Source organism: Triticum dicoccoides, chromosome 6A (genome assembly GCF_002162155.2).
Source record: "Triticum dicoccoides isolate Atlit2015 ecotype Zavitan chromosome 6A, WEW_v2.0, whole genome shotgun sequence".
NCBI lineage: Eukaryota > Viridiplantae > Streptophyta > Magnoliopsida > Poales > Poaceae > Triticum > Triticum dicoccoides.
This window is the reverse complement of record NC_041390.1, coordinates 416,526,626-416,548,679: the sequence shown is the minus strand read 5'-3', so window position 1 is coordinate 416,548,679 and position 22,054 is coordinate 416,526,626. Positions and strand designations below refer to the sequence as shown.

At 44.5% G+C, this 22,054-nt stretch overlaps 2 protein-coding genes across 4 annotated transcripts; one reads left to right on the top strand and one right to left on the bottom strand.

Moving 5' to 3' along the window:
* The first annotated feature begins 164 nt into the window (after positions 1-164).
* LOC119317071 (bidirectional sugar transporter SWEET4) lies at positions 165-4,312 on the top strand. Its single transcript, XM_037591470.1, has 5 exons — positions 165-402; positions 736-772; positions 1,011-1,389; positions 2,237-2,356; positions 3,735-4,312. The coding sequence occupies exons 1-5, from the start codon at positions 360-362 to the stop codon at positions 3,921-3,923; spliced, it is 768 nt and encodes a 255-aa protein (XP_037447367.1). The 5' UTR covers positions 165-359; the 3' UTR covers positions 3,924-4,312.
* Positions 4,313-11,362: 7,050 nt separating this feature from the next.
* On the bottom strand, positions 11,363-16,149 carry LOC119317070. Of its 3 annotated transcripts, none has more exons than XM_037591469.1 (6): positions 15,886-16,149; positions 14,688-14,719; positions 13,874-14,068; positions 13,275-13,322; positions 11,885-11,955; positions 11,363-11,785 (listed from the first exon to the last, which is right to left on the bottom strand). In XM_037591469.1, exons 1-6 carry the CDS (start codon positions 15,936-15,938, stop codon positions 11,777-11,779), a joined length of 408 nt encoding a protein of 135 aa, XP_037447366.1. In that variant the 5' UTR covers positions 15,939-16,149; the 3' UTR covers positions 11,363-11,776. The 3 variants fall into 3 exon arrangements, with proteins under 3 accessions (XP_037447366.1, XP_037447364.1, XP_037447365.1); XM_037591467.1 differs by having other exon boundaries at positions 11,363-11,780; positions 15,886-16,147; XM_037591468.1 differs by having other exon boundaries at positions 11,363-11,780; positions 13,874-14,065; positions 15,886-16,144.
* Between the last annotated feature and the right edge of the window lie 5,905 nt (positions 16,150-22,054).

The window sequence follows — 22,054 nt, the reverse complement described above, 5'->3', positions numbered from 1 at the left end:
TGCAGTGAACGAACGGCCGATTGTGGCCCGTACGGCAGTTCTGCCGTGCGTGAAGGCACGGCAGACGAGCCGCGTCCGAGATAGAGACGGGGACGACGGTGCGGGGCCCACGGGTCAGCAGCCCCGCTCTATTTAAGGACCCCGTTCGGTGTTTTCCTGAGATCATTCACTCATCAAACGCGACGCACAGAGACAGAGGGAGAGGGTCCGCTGTACTTGCATCCTTCCCTGCCCCCTTCCCCTCCTCCCCTCCAAGTCCAGAAATCCGTTCCCCTCTCCCCCTCTCGTCTGCACCCGAGACGCTCCTCTAGATCAGTTCCCCCTCGGTGCGGTTACCTCTCGCCGGAAGCCAAGCCACCATGGTGTCGCCGGACGCTATCCGCACCGTCATCGGCGTCATAGGTGCGTGCCTCCCCGTCGCCCCACGCCCCCCGCCTCTGTACTACATACGCATGTGCGCCTGCACTGCAGCGAAAACCATGTGGCAGCGGCGCCACACGGGTCGTACGGTGGGGGTGCTGCTGTTGCCTCCTGATGCTCTTTTTGTTTCTCGCCGCTTTGCGCGTGTCCTCTTCACGAACTTTTGCTCCCTTCGCGAGCATCACGCGCCGGCTTCCCTAGAGCGGCCCGATTCGTGATTTGTTCGGCGGTTCCTCCTTTGTGTTTGTTTGTTCATCGTCCGAGATCTACTTCTGATGTTGCTTTTTTTGGGATTGTTTGGTGTCTCCCTTGCAGGCAATGGAACCGCCTTGGTGCTCTTCCTATCCCCAGTGTAAGCACCGACTAAAACCATAAGTCTATCTTCATTTAATTCGCCGGATACAAATGGATTCCGGAATTAATTGTGCTGAGCAAAGAGCGAGAATTACATGACACAAATTCGTGAGAATGCGTAGATCGGCACCGCGATAATTTTGTACTATTCCTTTTTCTGATCGAAATAGTTTGGATATCTCTTCGAAAAAATGCCTGACCAGTGAAAATACTTGCCAACTGCGAATTCCTTGCAGGCCGACGTTCATCAGTATCTGGAAAAAGAAGACGGTGGAGCAGTACTCGGCGGTGCCGTACCTGGCGACGCTGCTGAACTGCATGATGTGGGTGCTCTACGGGCTCCCGCTGGTGCACCCGCACAGCATGCTCGTCATCACCATCAACGGCACCGGCATGCTCATCGAGCTCACCTACATCGCGCTCTTCCTCACCTTCTCCGTCGGCGCCGCCCGCCGCCGAGTCCTCCTCCTGCTGGTCGCCGAGGTCGCCTTCGTCGCGGGGGTCGCCGCGCTCGTCCTCTCCCTCGCCCACACCCACGACCGCAGGTCCATGGTCGTCGGCATCCTCTGCGTACTCTTCGGCACCGGCATGTACGCCGCGCCGCTCTCCGTCATGGTACGCGTCGCCATCACTCCCACGGTCTCACCTACAAACTAGTACAGTATTGGAGTGAGATTTGGTGGTGGTATTTTAATGATTGATTTCAGTGTTACACTAGTACCGGTAGGTGAGGAAATGATTAATTAACCGCTCTTCGAATGAGAATAACCATAGGAAAAGAACGCTGGATTAATCTATACTAATTTGATTGACCAACGTCTGCTCTGGCCTCTGGGTACGTTCTGGGTGGAGAATAGAATACGCGAGTACACGCATGCGTAATCCTGTCGTTTTCTCTCTATCTAGCAGTAGCTGTATTCTTTTCGGTTACCTCGCTATCTACTTTGAACAGCGCAAATATTCTTTTCTCAAGAAAAAATATAATGTATTACGTACATGCAGTGTTTCCAATTATGGCGTCAAATCAACTCCTGTTCCTTTGCTGTCAAAAGAGAGGAAAAACTCATGTTCTTTTGCTGTCAGAAAGGAAAAAACTCATGTTCTTTTTGTTCATCCTTCACTTTTTGATCCGACTGTAGTCAACAACTTGTGCCCGCTTGCACTTTTCGTTAAAATTGATCATAGCTTCTCTTTTTTTCCTGTTCTTTTATGCACTTACTTTTAGTCCTCCCATCTCAAACAAAACAAAAGTTGTGTCATCTCCCATGCCGTCGCTTCCTTGGTAGTTTTTGTGCTTCATAACCTGGTTAATACGTGTAGAGGGAAGTTGTTTCCGTTTTACTACCTGTTCTTTGGATGAATTGTGCAGCACAAACAAACAATTGTCTGTAAAATGAATGAATTTTCTTTTGTATTGTTCATCATCATCATCATGTTGATTCTTTCCGTGTCCGTGTTTCAGAAAATGGTGATCCAGACCAAGAGCGTGGAGTACATGCCCCTGTTCCTGTCCGTGGCCTCGCTCGTCAATGGCATCTGCTGGACTGCCTACGCCCTCATCAAGTTCGACCTCTACATCACCGTAAGCCTTCTAAACTTTCACACACAGTAATACTAGTAACCATTAGCTAGCAGTATACTGATTGCTGGTGTGAGATGAGGATGGCTTCCACTTGAGCGCGCTTGCTACCCTGAGTAGCCAGCACAGAACCTGGGCAATGCCCGTCTAATTAAAGTAAGCAGCGCCGGAAGTGAACATGGGTGACTTGCTAAGTTCTGCCAAGGCAAGTGGATGATGGCAGGGCCGGGTGTATAAATTTAGGAGGTGCATCTGATCTGGTTAGGTACCAAACCATATTTGGATTGGTTCAGGCGAACCACCCAACCCAAATGAATGCAGCCTTGCAACTAGGACGATGTTGAGCTTGCCTTCTCACAACAAGTTGCGTGCACCCCCCACGGACACAAGTAACCGGGGCCCTTTCTTTGCTTCCCTGCGATCTGCATGCACGTTCATGGGACTAGCTACGGTGTACATGCACGTTTTTGTGCTGGGAGGGCCGTTTTCATCTTTCATTTGGGCAAGATAAGATTGGGTTGCTGGCTAGCTAGCGTCGTTATTAGTAGGACCAAGCCTCCATGGGCCATCTAGCAGCATGCAGTTTTTAGGCTGGCCACGGGCGCGTCCGATGGGCCGGAATATCGGACCAGGCGGCGGCGTTGCTTTCAAGCCTCGGGTCCTACTTTTGCACGGTGGCATGGCTCGGCGGACATCGTCGTGAGACCAAAAGGTCAAGCCAGTGTCGTCACGACTGGCCTTGCGGACCGGATCGTCTCCGTTGTCGGTTACCTGTTCGGACTTGGAATTGTCACACTAACAGCACACACCTGTCCGCCTGTCCCACTCCGATGAATAATTACTGTTGGCGTCAGCTGTGTGTCGGGATGGCAAAAACATGTTTTTTTCGTTGAAATTCCAAGAGAAAAAAAAAACAGGTTTTCGTTCAAAGGGAGGTCGTGTTGTCAACTGGAGGCGTCAAATCGGGGGGGCTCAGCCGCTGATCCCGACCTGTGAGGTGTAGCTTGTGCGGTGTGTATGGCACGAGAGGAAGACGGCGAGGTAGATACTGCCACCGCCCACGTCCGCATTGGCATCGCACTGCGTTCACCTCCCAATCAATGCGTGTGGCCTTTGGGATCTATCCGTCCGCTCCTGACCGCTGATGCACGGTCGGTCGGTGGTACACCACAACACAAGGTTACGTCATGTGCTATTCTAGTTGCCCTTTGTCCGCGGCCACGGCATGCAACGCATCACCTACTGTGCTGACGGCTGACCCTTGGCTCAGGCTATAACACATTTCTTTCTTGGATTATGATTTGTTTTTCTGGTTACAAACTTGTGTTCTCCGTTACTGTCGGCTGTGGGTTAAATTGGTATTCTTTGCTGTTGGATGCAGATCCCCAACGGGCTGGGCGTGATGTTCGCTGTGGGGCAGATCATCCTGTACGCCATCTACTACAAGTCGACGCAGCAGATCCTGGAGGCCCGCAAGCGCAAGGCCGACCAGGTGCCCATGACCGAGGTCGTCGTCGACGGCAAGAGCGGCAGCGCCACCAACTCAGGCGCCGCCAACGGCCACTACTAGAAGCAATACCACTATTAACTCCCGATTGAAGCGCCTTCATAAATCGTCACCTTAGCTAATTCTCCCATGAATCATGTACGTACGCTGTGTGCCCAGGGCCCCTGTGCACCACTGTCGCGTCTTCTTGTGCGCTCTACCACCCTTGAAGATTTGTTTCGTCTTGTCTCCATTATGCCTAGTACTGCGTACGGCCGCTACTGTCAATCAGACGGCTAACCGCGACCCTGGTTGGCGGATCATTGGTGTTCTTGGTTTTCTGGAAGAACTATGACAGTCCAAAGGGGACGGCGTGTTGAGTTTTTCTTATACATGTTGTTGTTATGCTACTGCTGTTTCTGTTTTTGTTTTGGCCGGGAAGGCGGGAATACTACTACTGTTTTGTTGTTGCAGTTGTCTATCTCTATCAATCTGATTTACTCAGAGGGGTGCAACCGTGCAAGCACGGCACGAGTCCGCGTGAACCCGTATGCAAGCATAGTAAAAGTCGACCTAGGATTGACTTTCACTTTAGTACATGCATGTGGGTTCACAGGATGCCCGCCTGGATCCTTAGTTTGTAAAATAACAGTGTGCTAAATGTACCCAATCTGAGGGGCCGACGTGCATGATTTCACAATTTATGTTCAGAGAACTTAGCTTCTCCCTAGCTAAATAAATCAATTGTGGAACGAAACCACCATAACCATGAACTTGTGGCACCCGAATTTGATTGTGGAGGAACACTGAGCTTCCACACAGCGTTAGGGCATCTCCAACGTGATCTCCAAAACGGACATCATATTTGTTTGTGGAATCAGTCTTTATGCAAAACGGACACCGGATTCTATACTTTGATGATGAAATCAGTCTTTATGCAAAACCATTAGCTTATAGACTCCCAAGGCATTTTGGACTTGGCCAAAACTCGAACCAAGAACACTATTAGCTTTTGCGCATCGTGAATTTCTCTACTCGAAAATTCCGAGTACTTACTTAGGACATTGGCTTTCGAGAAAAATTTCATGAGATTCTGGTCTTGACCAAATTCCGATGGGTTTTATTTTTTCCAAAGAGAAGAAACAAGCACTCCCTCGCGTCGCCCCCGCCCTGGGCGACTCGGGGGCCTCCAACCCTTGCGCACCACCGCCGCCCTCTCCTTCTTCCCTCCTCGCGCCGCCGCCGGGTGACGCCGCCGGGTGAAACCCGCGTGGCAGACGGCGGCGGCGGGGGGACTCCCTCTCCCAACTCCCCTTCTTCCGCGGGCGGCGGATCTAGGCAGCAGGCGGCGGTGTCCTGCGGTGGCAGGCCTCGGCGAGCGGTGGCGGGGCGCGGGGCACGCGGCGGCGAGCCTCGGCAGGCGGTGACGACTGCGCGCGGGGCTGACTTCGGGGCAGCGGTGCGGGCTTGGATCCATCGCGGATCTAACCTGTGGGCGCGGCCTCGGCCTCCCCTGCTCGGTCGGCGGGTCTCGGTGGGGGGGGCTTCTCCGTGCTGAGATCTGGCAAGCGGGATCATCCAGATCCCGGCAAGGACGGCGGTGACCCGTGCACGAGAGATGGAGATCTTCGATCAGATCTGGGTGAAAACCTGCTATTGGCTATTGCCAAGGCCGGCGATGGCGACGCTGTCTGCGTCGTTCCCTTCCTGAAGGCATCGCCGTGGAGATGTTCAAGGCCACTCTCTGCTACCTCCGAGGGAAACCCTAGATCAGTAGATCGGATGACGGCGGCTCTCTGGTGTCGTTTCCCCCCTGGGGGCATCATTCTTGGAGGTGCACACGGACTCGAGGGACTAGAGGACGGCGACTTTGGTGGAGCGGTGCTTCATCTTACACATTGATGGTGGCGGATCTCGACGGCATGGTGCTGTGGAGACTCGGCGTCTGATGCGCGGAGATGGACTCGTGCAGGAGGAGGAAGCTGTCTGGCGTCATGGGGGCGTCGATGGCAGAGTGGCCAGACAAGGTAGAAGCCTCAATATGATCTGAAGACGGACCTGTGGAAGATGGCGGCGACGACACACGAGTGCGTCTGACCGGATTGTGCCCCAGACCCGGTATGTGGCTCGGCTGGGGCTTCCGGCTTTATATGTTAGGCTTAGGTGAGTGGTTTGGGTAGTGGCCCAGCTAGCACCCCTTCATCATATGGATAGGAGTAATGGCATATGTTGCCAAGATGATGGATTCAGGTATATTGTTTGTAATACTTTGTAAGGTCCTTGAGAATAATCAATAAAGTGGCCGTATGCATCTCCCAGATGCAGAGGCCGGGGATCATCCTTCTTTTCTAAAAAAATGAAAAGATGCACACAATCTTCTTTATTAAATTATTCAACAAAGGTCTGATAAAAACATATATCAAACAATCCGAAGCCACAATGTCACACCTACAAACTCGACAATGGGGATGCCATTGCAACGCCCTACTAGCTATATCTAGGGTCATCACCGAGTCGCCCGCATGGCGTACTCGGAGCACACATTCAGTTCAGCAGACTACATCACATGCACATGCTTCAGAAATCACTGCCACCATCGAATTGTTGACCCGTCTTCAAAGCCGAGATTCACATGATCCTTGTCAGACCAGTTGTCAACGCCACCACGACGTCAAACCGGTGGACGGTGATCTTCGGTAATGACCAATAACTTTTGGGCTCCATGAGTTTTGACTTAGCCAAATTGCACAAGTGGACACCGGTCTTCTAGGAGGCTCCTAGGCACCAAACTTCTAGAAGGCTGGTTGGTATCTGGTTTTTGTGCTTTTTTCTTGCAAATGAAGATTTGACATGTCCCTCTTGTCTGAAGAAGACAGCCTGAGCATCAGTAAGTTTTTCAATCATCAAGCCAATATGGTGACGCATGAGATTGGGAAATTTTCGTTTTGTAATAGGTTGGATGATGTTTTTCTTAATAGTGTTTCGCCCTGTATGGTGTATTTGTAGAAACCTTTTAATTAATTAGTAAATGCGTACATGGAATGCATGTTAATATTAGAGAGAAAATTAATTGTATGTTAATATCAGGTAGGATATCAATTACTCTCTCTGTCCAAAAATACTTGTCATCAAAATGGAAAAAAAGGATGTATTTAGAAATAAAATACATCTAGATACATCCCCTTTTATTCACCTGATGACAAGTATTTCTGGACGGAGAAACTAATACACATTAATTATATAATTAGCAGAGCCATTGATATTTGATATGATATTAATTGTGCGTTAAATATATTGAGCGCTCCCCATTGAAACAATCTAGGTCGTTGGATTGACATGGTTTGACGGTCGAGATTAATTGCATATGGCTTTTGGGTCTTTTTATATTGGTATATATAAATATATAGATTACTATACGGGGAGGGTTTTTTGTAAAAGAAAAGTTCACCACAACATTTCCTTCACTCCATTGGCCCACACACCACCATTATGGTCATGCACTGCCTCTTTCTTTTGCGGGAAATCGTCATGCACTGCCTCACCGGTGATTTTGTCCGAGGAGATCATGACAGCTCGGCTAGTAGAACTTTTCAAGGGAGACCGTGATGTGTTGTGTTCAGTTACCGTATTTCAACTATTGTTCCAACTTTGCCCGACCGAATTAATCTGTGAGGTCGAAATGGTCAATTGGTCTTTTTTTAATTTAAAACAATACTTTATTCATTTGAAATAATCGGTACATCATTTGTAAGGATCGTTACAATTTCATTGATAGGCTCCTTAAACCAATTCGAAGTCACATAAAATCTAGCTAATCTAACGAGTTCATGAGCTACTTTGTTTGCCTCTCTATTACAATGTTCAAATCTAGTTACGACAAAGTCACATGCATAGTGAAAACAGTCGTCAAAGATTGTCGCCGCCGCACCCGCTGATTGTCCTCCGTCTTGCATGGTCTCAATCACCTCCATATTGTCTGAGTTGATGATTAGGCGGTTATATCCCGCCCTTTGTGCCAAAGTTAAGCCAAATTTCAGAGCTAAAGCTTCTGTCATCAGAACATCCGTACAATATTTGATTTTTTTATTTCCTCCCGCAATAGACCTATTTTTGTCATCTCTCAAGACTACCCCCATTGTCCACGTTAGCATGTCATGATCAAAAGACGCGTCAACATTTAGTTTTACAAAGGCCCTAGGAGGGCAGTACCAACCACCCTCTCTTATGGACGCTTTTGGAGATGAAGCATTCACAAAATTTGCTGCAAGGGCCGTGATCCCCATTGATAAATGAGTTGCATTCTAAGTTAATTCCTTATGCACTATGTATTTTGTCACCATGAGGAGACAATAAAACATTTATTCTTCCAATACAAATTGGCTCGTTCTATATAGTCAGTCATCCAAATAGCTTCTGGCTTGTATCCTCCCTGTAGTGTTGCTAATGTACTTGGCAACTGGTTACATGGGATTGATCACAGGTTTAGAACTCTTCTCAGGGTGGGAGCGCTTGCCGTTATTTGGTCGCTTTGGCTATGTAGAAATGATAAGGTTTTTAACGATAAAAGTACTTCTCTGTTGCAGGTTATCTACAGATGTATCGGGACTCTTTGTTTATGGTCCTATCTATAACGCGTGGAGAATCGAGGCTTGTTTACGGAGGTGTGTACACGATTGGAGGCTACGGCGAGGGATACTTTTACCCAACATGGGTGGCAGCATGATCTAAGGATTAACCCCCCTCCACATTAGGCGTTATACGGACTCTACATGTTTCGTTGTAATTCGCCGTTTTATTTTTATTTTGTGTGAGAGGATCTTATTTGGCTGTGTGCATCTTAGTTATGCAGAGGCCGGGTGTAATGCTTAAAATCTTTTAAGTAATAAAGCGCCCCTTTTTGAAAAAAAATGCACCAATTTCCATCTTTCCCACCATAAATACCAAGCTGATATAGCTATCATTTCTCGTACGTTTTGGAAACCCGTGATTCTCAAATCTTGATCTAGGAGAAGTAAAAGATATTCCAATATCGCCTCTCCAGCACGATCAACCTCGCAGGCTTTGTTAATAATCTCGTCCATCCCAAGCTTCTTCCAAACCTCCCTTGCTTTACTACATAGGAACAACATGTGTTTCGTGTCTTCTAGACCCTGAGAGCAAGTGGGGCATATGAGCGAGACCTTCATGTGTCTATTGGCAAGTGTTACTCGACATGGGAGGGTACCATGTAAAGTACGCCATATAATTTTTTTGTCTTTTGTCGGGCAAGCTAACTTCCATATCTGACACCATATAGGGTTAGGGGTAGTTCATCCCATCCTAATAGAATATGTTAGTTGGCTTCCATACTAATAATTCCACTCCGCATAATAAGCAGATCGTACCGAAAACAACCCACTTTTTGTATTACTCCAGGCAATGAAATCTGCCATATCATGTTGCGGAAGTGGGATTGAAATAATACGTTGTACATCAATGGGCCACATAGTTTGTCTAATCAGGTCCTCATCCCATTTACTGGAGACAGTGTCAATCAAGTCAACCACTTTTGATAACAATTGTCCCCCCTTAGGGGTCACAACTTTCCTGATGACACAATTTGGGATCCAGGTATCTTCCCAGATATTGATATTTTTTTCCATTTCCCACTCGCCAAATATAGCCACGTTTCAGAGTGCTAATGCCCGCCATAATGCTTTGCCAGGTGAAAGAAGCTTCATGCTTTGACTTGAAATTCAGCAAATCACCATCAGGGTAATACTTTGCTCTTAGAATAGTGGCACACAGTGAGTCAGTGTTATCAAGTAGACGCCATGCCTGCTTAGCGAGTAAAGCCAGATTGAAACAGTGAATATCACGGAATCTCATTCCTTCATGGTTCTTTGGTACACACATTTTCCACCAGGCCATTCAGTGCATCCTCCTCTGGTTCTCCTCATCACCCCACTAGAAATGCGCTAGCGCGTCATTGATTCCTTTACAGATTTTATTAGGAATTTTAAAGATCAACATTGCATAGGTAGGTATGGCTTGGATCACAGCCTTAAGCAGGATCTCCTTCCCCCCGGCAGATAGAAGTTTTTCCTTCCAACCATTGATTTTCTTAATGATACATTCAATAAAGAACATAAAACAATCTGTTTTATTAACCCCACATTTGCTGGCAGACCCAAATATTTATCATTCAGAGCCTCTGTCATTATATTCAAAGTTGTAACAATTGTTCTCTGATCTCTACCTCTGTATTAGGGCTAAAGAAAATACTGAATTTTTTCACGCTAATCAGCTGTCCCGGCGCCGCACAATATAAATCTAGTGCTGATTTCAGGGCCACCGCATTCTGTTGGTTGGCTTTCATCCGCAAAGATGGTCAATTGGTCATGGTCGTGGTCATTTGTCCCTTTTTTATGACGAGGGGTGTGGTCGTCGCCAATTGGTACCGTATTTTCACGAAGCCGGGGCGTTTCGGCCCATCCAATGTAATTGGGCTTTGATTTCTTTGGTTTCCCTGGCCTTAACCTGCATATAACAGGAGCCCCGAGCCCTGTTATACTCTCTGTCATGCCTATTCCAATAAGCCCAAGATAGCCTAATATTGGCCCGACCATAGCATCTGCTCCAGCCGCGGCGACGGCTTAGACTCAAAAACAAAAAACACGGCGACGATTACCTCTTCTTCCTGATCGGCTACCCCGCGACGGGGAGGCTCCCGTGCTACTCTTCTCCTCGCCTCGACCTGCCGCGGCTGCCCAACTCCTTTCCTTTCTCCACCGCCAGTACGCGACGACGAATTCTCATCTTCCATTGGTGCTCCGCTGTGTATACGAGTACAATACTTATCATATTTGATTCCAAAAATGTTTCAAAGACCTTTTTTTGCAATTACTAAATTATTTTGCGTATATAGGGTTGGCTGGCAGCCTGGCACCCGGTGCACCAAGTCCCCTTCCCTACAACATTGCAGTAGATTGTCTGGATGAAGAAAAATTGTGCCATCGTGTTTTTTTGACCCCCAACTGTAGGAATTTGTTCCCACCGAATTTTTATTTTTTATAAAATATATAAATGTACAGGTAAGGAAAAGAAAATCTATCTATCTATGTAGCTATACAGGAAAAGAACTGTAAAAAGCCAAGCAAGGGAGGGTGAGAGCAGCATCCAAACAAGGCGCTTAGAAAGCAAAACTTATCTCCTCCCTCAAAGGCCACCTGCCTATCTGAAAGACTGCACCCATCGATATGAAATTTTGGAGCCTTTGCCCATGAAAAAATCAATTTGCACCATGAATTGAAGGATCAAATTGTCATTAACATGACACCTTGCTAAAACCCACTTACTACTGAAACAGCTTAGAGAGCTACTCCCTCCGTCCCACAATGTAATGTAAGATGTTTTTTGACACTACGGGGCGGAGGGAGTATATATGTTTGAGCAAGGGCAGCGTCGCCTGGTACTTTTGTTCAGGACGATGGTTGTACCCATGCTGCTAAAAATGAAGCCTCTAAACAAGCACTCAACAAATCTCAAAGAACTGCACAAAATTCAAGGCCATGACAGAGTATATCCAGACAATCTTTTCTTTCAACCAAATACAACTTTTACCAGGACATTGTGAAGGCAGAGTAATCGAGTACCTACCCGGTGACTCAGGTTCACGACACAGCAATGCCCTTCCATCTGTAAGGCTACAAGAGATTGACTGCTGCTCCCATTTTAGAGAAACCAAGCAGCCGCAGGTTAGACTAAAATTTGGACTTCTCATCATACATATAGTTTTCAAACGAAACTGAACACAAATTGAGCTGGCAAAATAGCTTGCTTCTGATAAATCTGTGACGCTCCACCGATGCAGCTTGACTTTAATTAGTTCCAGCTGCTGAGCGCCGCTGCCAGGCCCGTTTGAGCATCTACCGCACGACGCAGATCTTCGAGGAAGTTCATCTATACTTCCAGTCATTACAGGAGAGCAATCAGCGTATAGAAAGAAAAAAAGGCGTAAGAGGAAAACCAAAATAACAACAATAATTTGTTGGTTTAGTTCATACCTGATGAGGAAGCTTCATGTGACCTTGACCCCATGACGATCCACCAGATCCAGCGTACATCACTGGTTTATCTGCTCAACCATTGAGATAACATAGTTAGCAACTTAGCATTATTATAGGAGGGCACTCTGCTTTGTTGTTTGAGATTGGCAGCATTGACATGAGGTTAAGGTAGTATAGCTGAATATGATCTTTATGAGACATCTATTATTCATAAAAACGTTTGAAGTGCACAGCAGCATGCACTATCCTAGTGACACTGATAGGTCCACATGATCCTAAGAACATTTTTGTCTTTCCCCTTGACTGTGCCACTACTGCTACCAACACTTAAGATTCACGTGCATTCTTTCTTGTCAATGATTAAAGGCTAACAAAATTACACATTAAAAGGCCGTTAGAGCATCTTTGATCCTTATTTCTAAAATTTGGGTCATACACCAATTACTTGTGCTTAGAACTCCATCCAAAATTCACTCTTATCAATGCAGTAAATCTCCCCCATATGTGTTGCCTGAAGTTGCTAGACGCAAGTATCTTAGGGAAATTGAACATTTCATGTTAACATTTTTTTACCATAGCACCACCAGGAGGGTTAGAACAGGACAGCGAATGTCAAAAGATCAGGCTAGCAAAATATACACATGACTAGCTGATATGATTCTTCAGACTTGCTGCTAGGATACCGTTACATTATGGTTATGCAGACTAGATATGATGTGCTATAGTCCAATTTGCATCATTAATTTTCACTTTCAGGAAAGTTTAAACTGGACCAGCTACTGTAAAACCGCTTATTCAACACTCGTCGAAACTAGCACAATTTTCACCCTAGCCATGCTTGCTTATGTGAAATCCAACAGGGTTTGATTCGCCAAGTCAGTAAGCCAATGAGCCATGTCAACAAGACACCTCACACTTTAATGTACTAGCATGATGCTGACTGGGATACAACAGAAGCAATCGACATATCAAAACTGCTTTTAAAATGAAAATCAATGGGTGATGTGTACCAGAGTACCAGTCCTTGTTAAGGGGATTAAATAGCTTGCACTGCAGTCCAATATAGACTTACCTGATAGTAGAGGGAGCTAATTTGACTTTTTGTACTCCCTCCGTCCCAAAATAAGTGACTCGACTTTGTACTAAAGCTAGTATAAAGTTGAATCACTTATTTTGGGACGGAGGGAGTATGTGGTAACATCGTAAGAATGTAACCATCAAGTTGGTATAGCATGAACCAACACACAAGAACCAATTAAACTGCCAATAGATGAAAGCTAATTCGAATTTCAAATTGTGTGTGGTGGTTCTTGAATATTAAGGAGCTATGCTTGCTTTAACACCTCCAATGGAGCAACGTGAAACTAATTGCAATATGTGTGCTCACCAGGGGAATCATTTGGGTCATTATACATGTTCATTGCAGCAGCCCAACCTACAGAGAAACAGTATGGAGGGTTATTATCACAAGGTGAAATGTAGCAAAATAAGTTAATGCAGATTTAGTACAATAGCTGCAGCTTGTAGGATGAAATAACAGTGCGTGTCTGAGAAGACCAGACCATAAGTAATTAAACTTGCCTAAGCTCTGGTGATTTGTAAGTGCAATTGTCATAAACCGAACAGTTGAGCATATGATTAATAAAGGAAAAGAAGAGATCACATTATCAGCAATAGGTATCCAAGCTGGATCATTGGATGTTCTTACAACCAAGACTAACAAGTATATAATTGGAAATAAAGTGCAAAAGGTGTTCCATGCTTACACATTGTAATTTGAGTAAGTGGATATTGAATTGTTAGCATGCATAAGCTCAAAACAGAAATAGACCGCACACACTTTCTTATCATGTTATTGTAGATTTTATGTGACACGGCAATAATATGTAGCAACTTTCAGTATTCAAAAGAAAATAACTTCTAGACAGATATTCTACAAGCCACTGAAAGGGCAGTATGGGCATGCAGTCTTTCTGATAAACATACGTTCACTGAGAAGCTGTGAAGCCTCACTGGCAGAACATCCTTCCAATGGTACTAATCTTGCATGACTGTAATCATTTTGAGCATTGCTGACAAAAGCATCATGATGGATAATTGGAGGAAGGTTCTTTAGTGAAGGAACATGGCTCTTCTCTCCATCATTGTTGTATGAATAGTTGGCTTTCTCAGCCCTATCTGCTTGATGAAATAGCAAAAGTCTCCCAAATGTTAGCTAAACTTAAACATACAGATTGAGCATAGGAAAATACGTACAAGGAAAATACTAGCCATCAAAAGTTTATTACAGATGGATAAAACGGAAGTGCAAACATATCTACGAAAGGAGATTCTGAGAAGCTATAAGAGATGATCATGTAAGTAAAAAGAACAGCAAAGTCATTTTTTACTTCTGAAATGGCTAATTATAGAGATTAGCAGAATATGGTTACAATTTGCAGGTGACCTACATTAGATGTGCGATATTTTAAACCCATGCAATGGTGCATAGAGTGTTCATACAGAGATGTTGGTGTACTAAAGATCTTATTGTTACTAATGGTATCACTCATTGTCTCAAAGAACCACATTAATTGGAGTATGTAGACAAGACATCTAAAAGCACTCCTAGAAAAAATTTGGGACACAATGAGTGATACCATATAACACCAAGCAACTACGTCAGATCATATTGAGTTATTGACTATTGGTGGGACCATGCGCATCATACTGAGCGTAGTGACCAAACACACAATAAAAGGAAAACATAACATAGCAAGTATCTATGAAGTCTAACTAATCGCATCCAAATGAGATGTACCTCCAGCCTTGCGGCGATTGTTTGCACGATTCCTGAAGCATAATGAGAGTAAAGACAGACATCAGCAAGCAGGTCATATGCACAAATACGTAGCAACATAAAAAGCTAACAATGCAGTCAGCGCAAAAACATCTTTCAAGTACTAACTAGGTTTTTAAACATCATACACATACTGAGAACTGCAGATATCTAAGTATCAGGTCAGAAATACTAGAAACATAACTAAGAACAACTGACCAAATCAACGATATTGTCAACTGAACACACAAGATTGCTCCAACAAATCTACTTTCTGTTCATGCTGAACTAAATTTGTTAATGTGAGTCGTAAGTGACTACAGAACAATTACAGCATTTGAATAACAGAAATCTAAAACATGCAGAGCCAGATAATATAGACAAGAGACCTTTAAGCCAATTATATACACTACTTCAAACTGATCATCGGCTTTATCCAAGCTGGACGACTGCATGGGTAAGAGTGGCTGAGCAAGGTTGCGTTAAGTTGAATAATCCACACTAAAGTCACCCTTCATCTCGGAATGAAGCCATGATGCTTGACCAAAGCTAAACAAACACCCTTTAGGCAAAAAGTTAGCTTTCAAGAGTGTCCTTTTTCCATATACTCACTGATAAACTAGATCAGCGTGCCAAAAGACCACCCCAGGACCAACAATGGTAGCTTGCTAGTGATGAAGATATATGTGTCAAGAACCGCTTTCATTATGCCCTCTATTAGCTAGCAGAAATAGCGAAAAGAAAAAAAAGCAAGGCTAGATTCGCCGATTCGGTGACATCATAGGCTATTACATGTTCTCAGGCTCTACCTCAAATCACACGCATTAAGCAGCTATAGAAAACGACGTAGCAGCCAAATCTAAGAAGGGCAATGAGAAGGTCACACCGTCAACCTTCCAGCTAATCCCAACCAAACCACCACATGAATTTCATGCCCCGAAGCGTAATAGTAGTACCAAAATCCCAGGAAATGACCGAATCCAAGGCAGGCAGCTCCCAGCCTCCGCGCCACAGGTGCCCCAGATCACCAAGAAGCCACCCCTTCTCGCAAAGGATTCGACCAGGCCGGGGTCCAATCCCACACTCGGAATGCGATTCTCGGTAAGCGCGGCCCGAATCGAAAATGGCAAGAAGCTGCACGAGCGTCCTGGAAAGAAAGGCGAATGCGGGAGGGGTTGACCTGTGCACGGGAGGCGTGTATCTCTTGATGCTGTCCGGGTTGCTATCCGCCATGGCAGCAGCTCGGGCCCTGGGAGGCGTGGAGAGGGGAGGAAGAAGAAGCGGGTGGTGGGTGGGGTTGCTTCCTTCCTCCTCCTGCCCAGCACGGCTGCCGCCCTGTTTCTTCCACCCTCCGTGCCCTGCCCCGGCGAGAGATGCAAAAGAGGGAGGAACAAAGGGGCGAAGATGGGGGCCCGGGCCGGGGGTGTGGGTGGGGAAAGCGGGGAAGCTCCTCTGACGTACGGCGCGTGCCGTTAGGCCACTGACAGGTGGGTCAAGTTTGAGTCGGGCCCATGAGTCAGCGACGGAACGGCACCCTGCCGCACGGCAGGGGATCCTCGTCCAAGCGGGAGTGCTTTGCGCAGTAATGTCTCGATTCCGGGAAACTGCTGCCACTGACGAGTGGGCCGCAGAATTGCGCCGTGCCACGATTGGAAGTCCCAAAACAAGAGATCCACAAGTTTCTTCTTTTTTTTTAACATCAGCACAGCCTTAAGCGCTCATACTTACGCTCATACACTCACCCATATGAACGCATATGAGCACCTTCGAGAGACTGATCCGGCATGTCATTTACCAGGACTTGAAACCTGGTGGGCTGTGGATATCACTGTCTCTCTAATCATCTAACTACAGGTTGGTTCACACAAGTTTTTTTTCTTTTGAGTGCTATATAAGAGCATCTACACCCGGGCGTCCCATACCCGCCTCAAACGCCCGGGCAGACGGCCCGGTAACTGACTGGTCACAAAAAATCGACCTAGATGGGCACCTCAAACCCCCCGGCTGACCGGCACTCCTCGTATCCAGCCTAAATATAGGATGGATATGGGCCGCTCGGATGCGCCCGCCACTGAGACCCGACAGCCCTACCCCACCTCAAATTGCACCAAATCTATCCCTTGCCCTACCGGATCCATTTGCTCTCTCCTCTCTTCTTTCTTTTCTGCGGCATCCGTCTCGTAGCTCTGCTGCCACGCGCGGTCTGTTGCTGTTCCGAGCCTCTGCGCCGCCACCATCGGCACATCACTCCTCTCTCCCGTCCTCGCCATCGAAGACGTCGTCGCCGGCCCGGACGCCATTGCAGTACGTCTGGCAACTCACGGGCTCCCCTTCATGCACTATGTGTTCGACCTAATTTTTGTGATTTTTAGGGAAAACGATGAATTCCGATGCTTCGTAGGACGACGAGTATGAGTCGACGGAGCTTGACCAAATTATTTAAGATGAGTTCTTTGATTCGTCGGATTCGGACGAAAAACTGGACATGATTAAGAGAAAATGGACCGACAGGTGGAGCATATGTGGACTCACAATGAAAACCAAAGAGTTGATGTTTGAGTTATGCACTTAAAATAAATCTTTTGATAAAAATGGATTTGGAGAGGTCATGACTTTATTTTGTGATGAATCCACTATTTCGGAAGAGATTCCAATTGATTATGAGAACAAAGTTGCTATCTATGATGATTATTGTGATGACTTGTATACTATAAAGAATAATGATATCCATGAAACTTGTCATCTTGATTTCAATTTTCAATCCCATGATAGTTATTTTGTTGAGTTTGCTCCCACTACTATTCATGAGAAGAAATTTGCTTATGTGGAGAGTGATAAAAATTCTATGCTTATGCATCATGAAAAGAATGATTTATGTGATAGTTATATTGTTGAATTCATTCATGATGCTACTGAAAATTATTATGAGGGAGGAATATATGCTTGTAAGAGTTGCAATAATATCAAGTTTCCGCTCTATGTGCTTAAAATCTTAAAGTTTTGCTTGCTTTACCTTCCTATGCTAGTTGATTATTGTTCCATGAGTTGTTTGCTCAAAAAATCCCTATGCATAGGAAGTGGGTTAGACTTAAATGTGCTAGTCATATTCTTCATGATGCTCTCTTTATGTTTCAATTCTTACTTTTTATGTGAGCATCATTGAAATCATCATGCCTAGTTAGGGGCGTTGAACGATAGCGCTTGTTGGAAGGCAACCCAACTTTATTTTTGTTCCTTGCTCTTTGTTCCTGTTTAGTAATAAATAATTCATCTAGCCTATGTTTAGATGTGGTTTTATGATTTTAATTAGTGTTTGTGCCAAGTAGAACCGTTGGGAAGACTTGGGGAAAGTCTTGTTGATCTTGCTGTAAAAAACAGAAACTTTAGCGCTCACGAGAATTGCTGCCATTTTTATTGGAGAGTGTTATTTAGTTAATTCTTATTGCAGATGATTAATAGATAAATTGCTCACGTCCAGCAATTTATTTTAGAATTTTTGGGGTTCCAGAAGTTTATGTTAGCTACAGATTACTACAGACTGTTCTGTTTTTGACAAATTCTGTTTTTATGTGTTGTTTGCTTATTTTGATGAATCTATGGCTAGTAAAAGAGTTTATAAACCATAGAGAAGTTGGAATACAGTAGATATTACACTAATATAAATAAATAATGAGTTCATTACAGTACCTTGAAGTAGTGTTTTGTTTTCTTTCGCTAACGGAGCTTACGAGTTTTCTGTTAAGTTTTGTGTTGTGAAGTTTTCAAGTTTTGGGTAAAGATTCGATGGATTATGGAATAAGTAGTGGCAAGAGCCTAAGCTTGGGGATGCCCAAGGCACCCCAAGTTAATATTCAAGGACAACCAAAAGCCTAGTCTTGGGTATGCCCCGAAAGGCATCCCCTCTTTCGTCTTCGTTCATCGGTAACTTTACTTGGAGCTATATTTTTATTCGCCACATGATATGTGTTTTGCTTGGAGCGTCATTTTATTTTATTTAGTTTTGCTTGATGTTTGAATAAAATACCAAGATCTGAAATTCTTAAATGTTAGAGAGTTTTCATATAGTTGCATAATTATTTGACTACTCATTGATCTTCACTTATATCTTTCGGAGTAGTTTGTTGTTGCTCTAGTGCTTCACTTATATCTCTTTAGAGCACGACGGTGGTTTTATTTTGAAAAAATAGATGAACTCGCATGCTTTACTTATATTATTTTGAGAGTCTTTAAACAGCATGGTATTTTGCTTTGGTTATGAATTTAGTCCTAATATGATGGGCATCCAATATTGATATAATAAAAACTTTCATATAAAGTGCATTGACTACTATGAGAAGTTTGATACTTGATGATTGTTTTGAGATATGAAGATGGTAATATTAGAGTCATTCTAGTGAGTAGTTGTGAATTTGAGAGATACTTGTGTCAAAGTTTGTGATTCCCGTAGCATGCACGTATGGTGAACCGTTATGAGCTAAAGTCGGAGCATGATTTATTTATTGATTGTCTTCCTTATGAGTGGTGGTCGGGGACGAGCGATGGTCTTTTCCTACCAATCTATCCCCCTAGGAGCATGCGCGCAGTACTTTCTTTTGATAACTAATAGATTTTTGCAATAAGTATGTGAGTTTTTTATGACTAATGTTGAGTCCATGGATTATACACACTCTCACCCTTCCACCATTGCTAGCCTCTCTAGTACCGCGCAACTTTCGCCGGTACCATAAACCCACCATTTACCTTCCTCAAAACAGCCACCATACCTACCTATTATGGCATTTCCATAGCCATTCCGAGATATATTGCCATGCAACTTTCCACCGTTCCGTTATTATGACACACATCATTGTCATATTGCTTTGTATGATCATGTAGTTGACATCGTATTTGTGGCAAAGCCACCGTTCATAATTCTTCCATACATGTCACTCTTGAGTCATTGCACATCTCGGTACACCACCGGAGGCATTCATATAGAGTCATATTTTGTTCTAAGTATCGAGTTGTAATTCTTGAGTTTGTAAGTAAATAAAAGTGTGATGATCATCATTATTAGAGCATTGTCCCAATAAGGAAAGGATGATGGAGACTATGATTTCCCCACAAGTCGGAATGAGACTCCGGGCGAAAAAAAAGGCCAAAGAAGCCCAAATAATAAAAAATGCCTTAAAAAAGAGAAAAGGCGCAAATAAAAAAATATAAAAAATGAGAGAAAAAGAGAGAAGGGGCAATGCTACTATCCTTTTACCACATTGTGCTTCAAAGTAGCACCATGATCTTCATGATAGAGAGTCTCCTATGTTGTCACTTTCATATACTAGTAGGAATTTTTCATTATAGAACTTGGCTTGTATATTCCAATGATGGGCTTCCTCAAAATGCCCTAAGTCTTCGTGAGCAAGCGAGTTGGATGCACACCCACTAGTTTTTTTGTTGAGCTTTCATACACTATTAGCTCTAGTGCATCCGTTGCATGGCAATCCCTACTCACTCACATTGATATCTATTGATGGGCATCTCCATAGCCCGTTGATACGCCTAGTTGATGTGAGACTATCTTCTCCTTTTTGTCTTCTCCACAACCACCGTTCTATTCCACCTATAGTGCTATGTCCATGGCTCACGCTCATGTATTGCGTGAAGATTGAAAAAGTTTGAGAACATCAAAAGTATGAAACAATTGCTTGGCTTGTCATCGGGGTTGTGCATGATTTAAATACTTTGTGTGGTGAAGATGGATCATAGCCAGACTATATGATTTTTTAGGGATAGCTTCCTTTGGCCATGTTATTTTGAGAAGACATGATTGCTCTATTAGTATGCTTGAAGTATTATTATTTTTATGTCAATATTAAACTTTTGTCTTGAATCTTATGGATCTGAATATTCTTGCCACAATAAAAAGAATTACATGGATAAATATGTTAGGTAGCATTCCACATCAAAAATTCTGTTTTTATCATTTACCTACTCGAGGACGAGCAGGAATTAAGCCTGGGGATGCTGATACGTCTCCAACGTATCTATAATTTTTTATTGTTCCATGCTATTATATTATCAACCTTGGATGTTTCATATGCATTTATATGCTATTTTATATGATTTTTGGGACTAACCTATTAACTCATAGCCCAGTGCCAGTTTCTGTTTTTTCCTTGTTTTAGAGTATCGCAGAAAAGGAAAATCAAACGAAGTCCAATTGACTTGAAACTTCATGGAACTTATTTTTGGACCATAAGAAGCCCACAGAGTATCAGAGATGGACCAGGAGAGTCCCGGGCTGCCCACGAGGGTGGGGGGCCGCGCCCACCCCCCTAGGCGCGCCCCCTGCCTCGTGGACAGCTCGGAGGTCCACCGACGTACTTCTTCCTTCCATATATACCCATATACCCTAAAAACTTCGGGGAGCAGAATAGATCGGGAGTTCCATCACCAGAAGCCTCCGTAGCCACCAAAAACCAATCTAGACCCGTTCCGGCACCCTGACGGAGGGGGGAATCCCTCTCCGGTGGCCATCTTCATCATCCCGGCGCTCTCCATGACAAGGAGGGAGTAGTTCACCCTCGGGGCCGAGGGTATGTACCAGTAGCTATGTGTTTGATCTCCCTCTCTCGTATTCTTGAGGTGGTACGATCTTGATGTATCGCGAGCTTTCCTATTATAGTTGGATCTTATGATGTTTCTCCCCCTCTACTCTCTTGTAATGGATTGAGTTTTCCCTTTGAAGTTATCTTATCGAATTGAGTCTTTAAGGATTTGAGAACACTTGATGTATGTCTTACGTGGGATCCCCGTGGTGATAATGGGGTATTCTATTGATCCACTTGATGTATGTTTTGGTGATCAACTTGCGGGTTCCTCCCATGAACCTATGCATAGGGGTTGGCACACGTTTTCGTATTGACTCTCCGGTAGAAACTTTGGGGCACTCTTTGAAGTACTTTGTGTTGGTTTGAATAGATGAATCTGAGATTGTGTGATGCATATCGTATAATCATACCCACGGATACTTGAGGTGACATTGTAGTATCTAGGCGACATTAGGGTTTTGGTTGATTTGTGTCTTAAGGTGTTATTCTAGTACGAACTCTATGATAGATTGAACGAAAAGAATAGCTTCATGTTACTTTACTACGGACTCTTGAATAGATCGATCAGAAAGGATAACTTTGAGGTGGTTTCGTACCCTACCATAATCTCTTCGTTTGTTCTTCGCTATTAGTGACTTTGGAATGACTCTTTGTTGCATGTTGAGGGATAGTTATATGATCCAATTATGTTATTATTGTTGAGGGAACTTGCACTAGTGAAAGTATGAACCCTAGGCCTTGTTTCAACGCATTGCAATA

What these genes read in the sequence shown, in the direction of transcription:
- LOC119317071 (XM_037591470.1), top strand. Translation starts at nt 360, where the DNA reads ATGGTGTCGCCGGACGCTATCCGCACCGTCATCGGCGTCATAG. An exon ending in CACCGTCATCGGCGTCATAG is followed by an intron (nt 403 to 735) that starts GTGCGTGCCTCC and finishes TCTCCCTTGCAG; the next exon opens with GCAATGGAACCGCCTTGGTG. An exon ending in GTGCTCTTCCTATCCCCAGT is followed by an intron (nt 773 to 1,010) that starts GTAAGCACCGAC and finishes AATTCCTTGCAG; the next exon opens with GCCGACGTTCATCAGTATCT.
- LOC119317070 (XM_037591467.1), bottom strand. Translation starts at nt 15,938, where the DNA reads ATGGCGGATAGCAACCCGGACAGCATCAAGAGATACACGCCTCCCGTG. An exon ending in TACACGCCTCCCGTGCACAG is followed by an intron (nt 14,720 to 15,885) that starts GTCAACCCCTCC and finishes ATTATGCTTCAG; the next exon opens with GAATCGTGCAAACAATCGCC. An exon ending in ACATGAAGCTTCCTCATCAG is followed by an intron (nt 11,781 to 11,884) that starts GTATGAACTAAA and finishes CTGGAAGTATAG; the next exon opens with ATGAACTTCCTCGAAGATCT.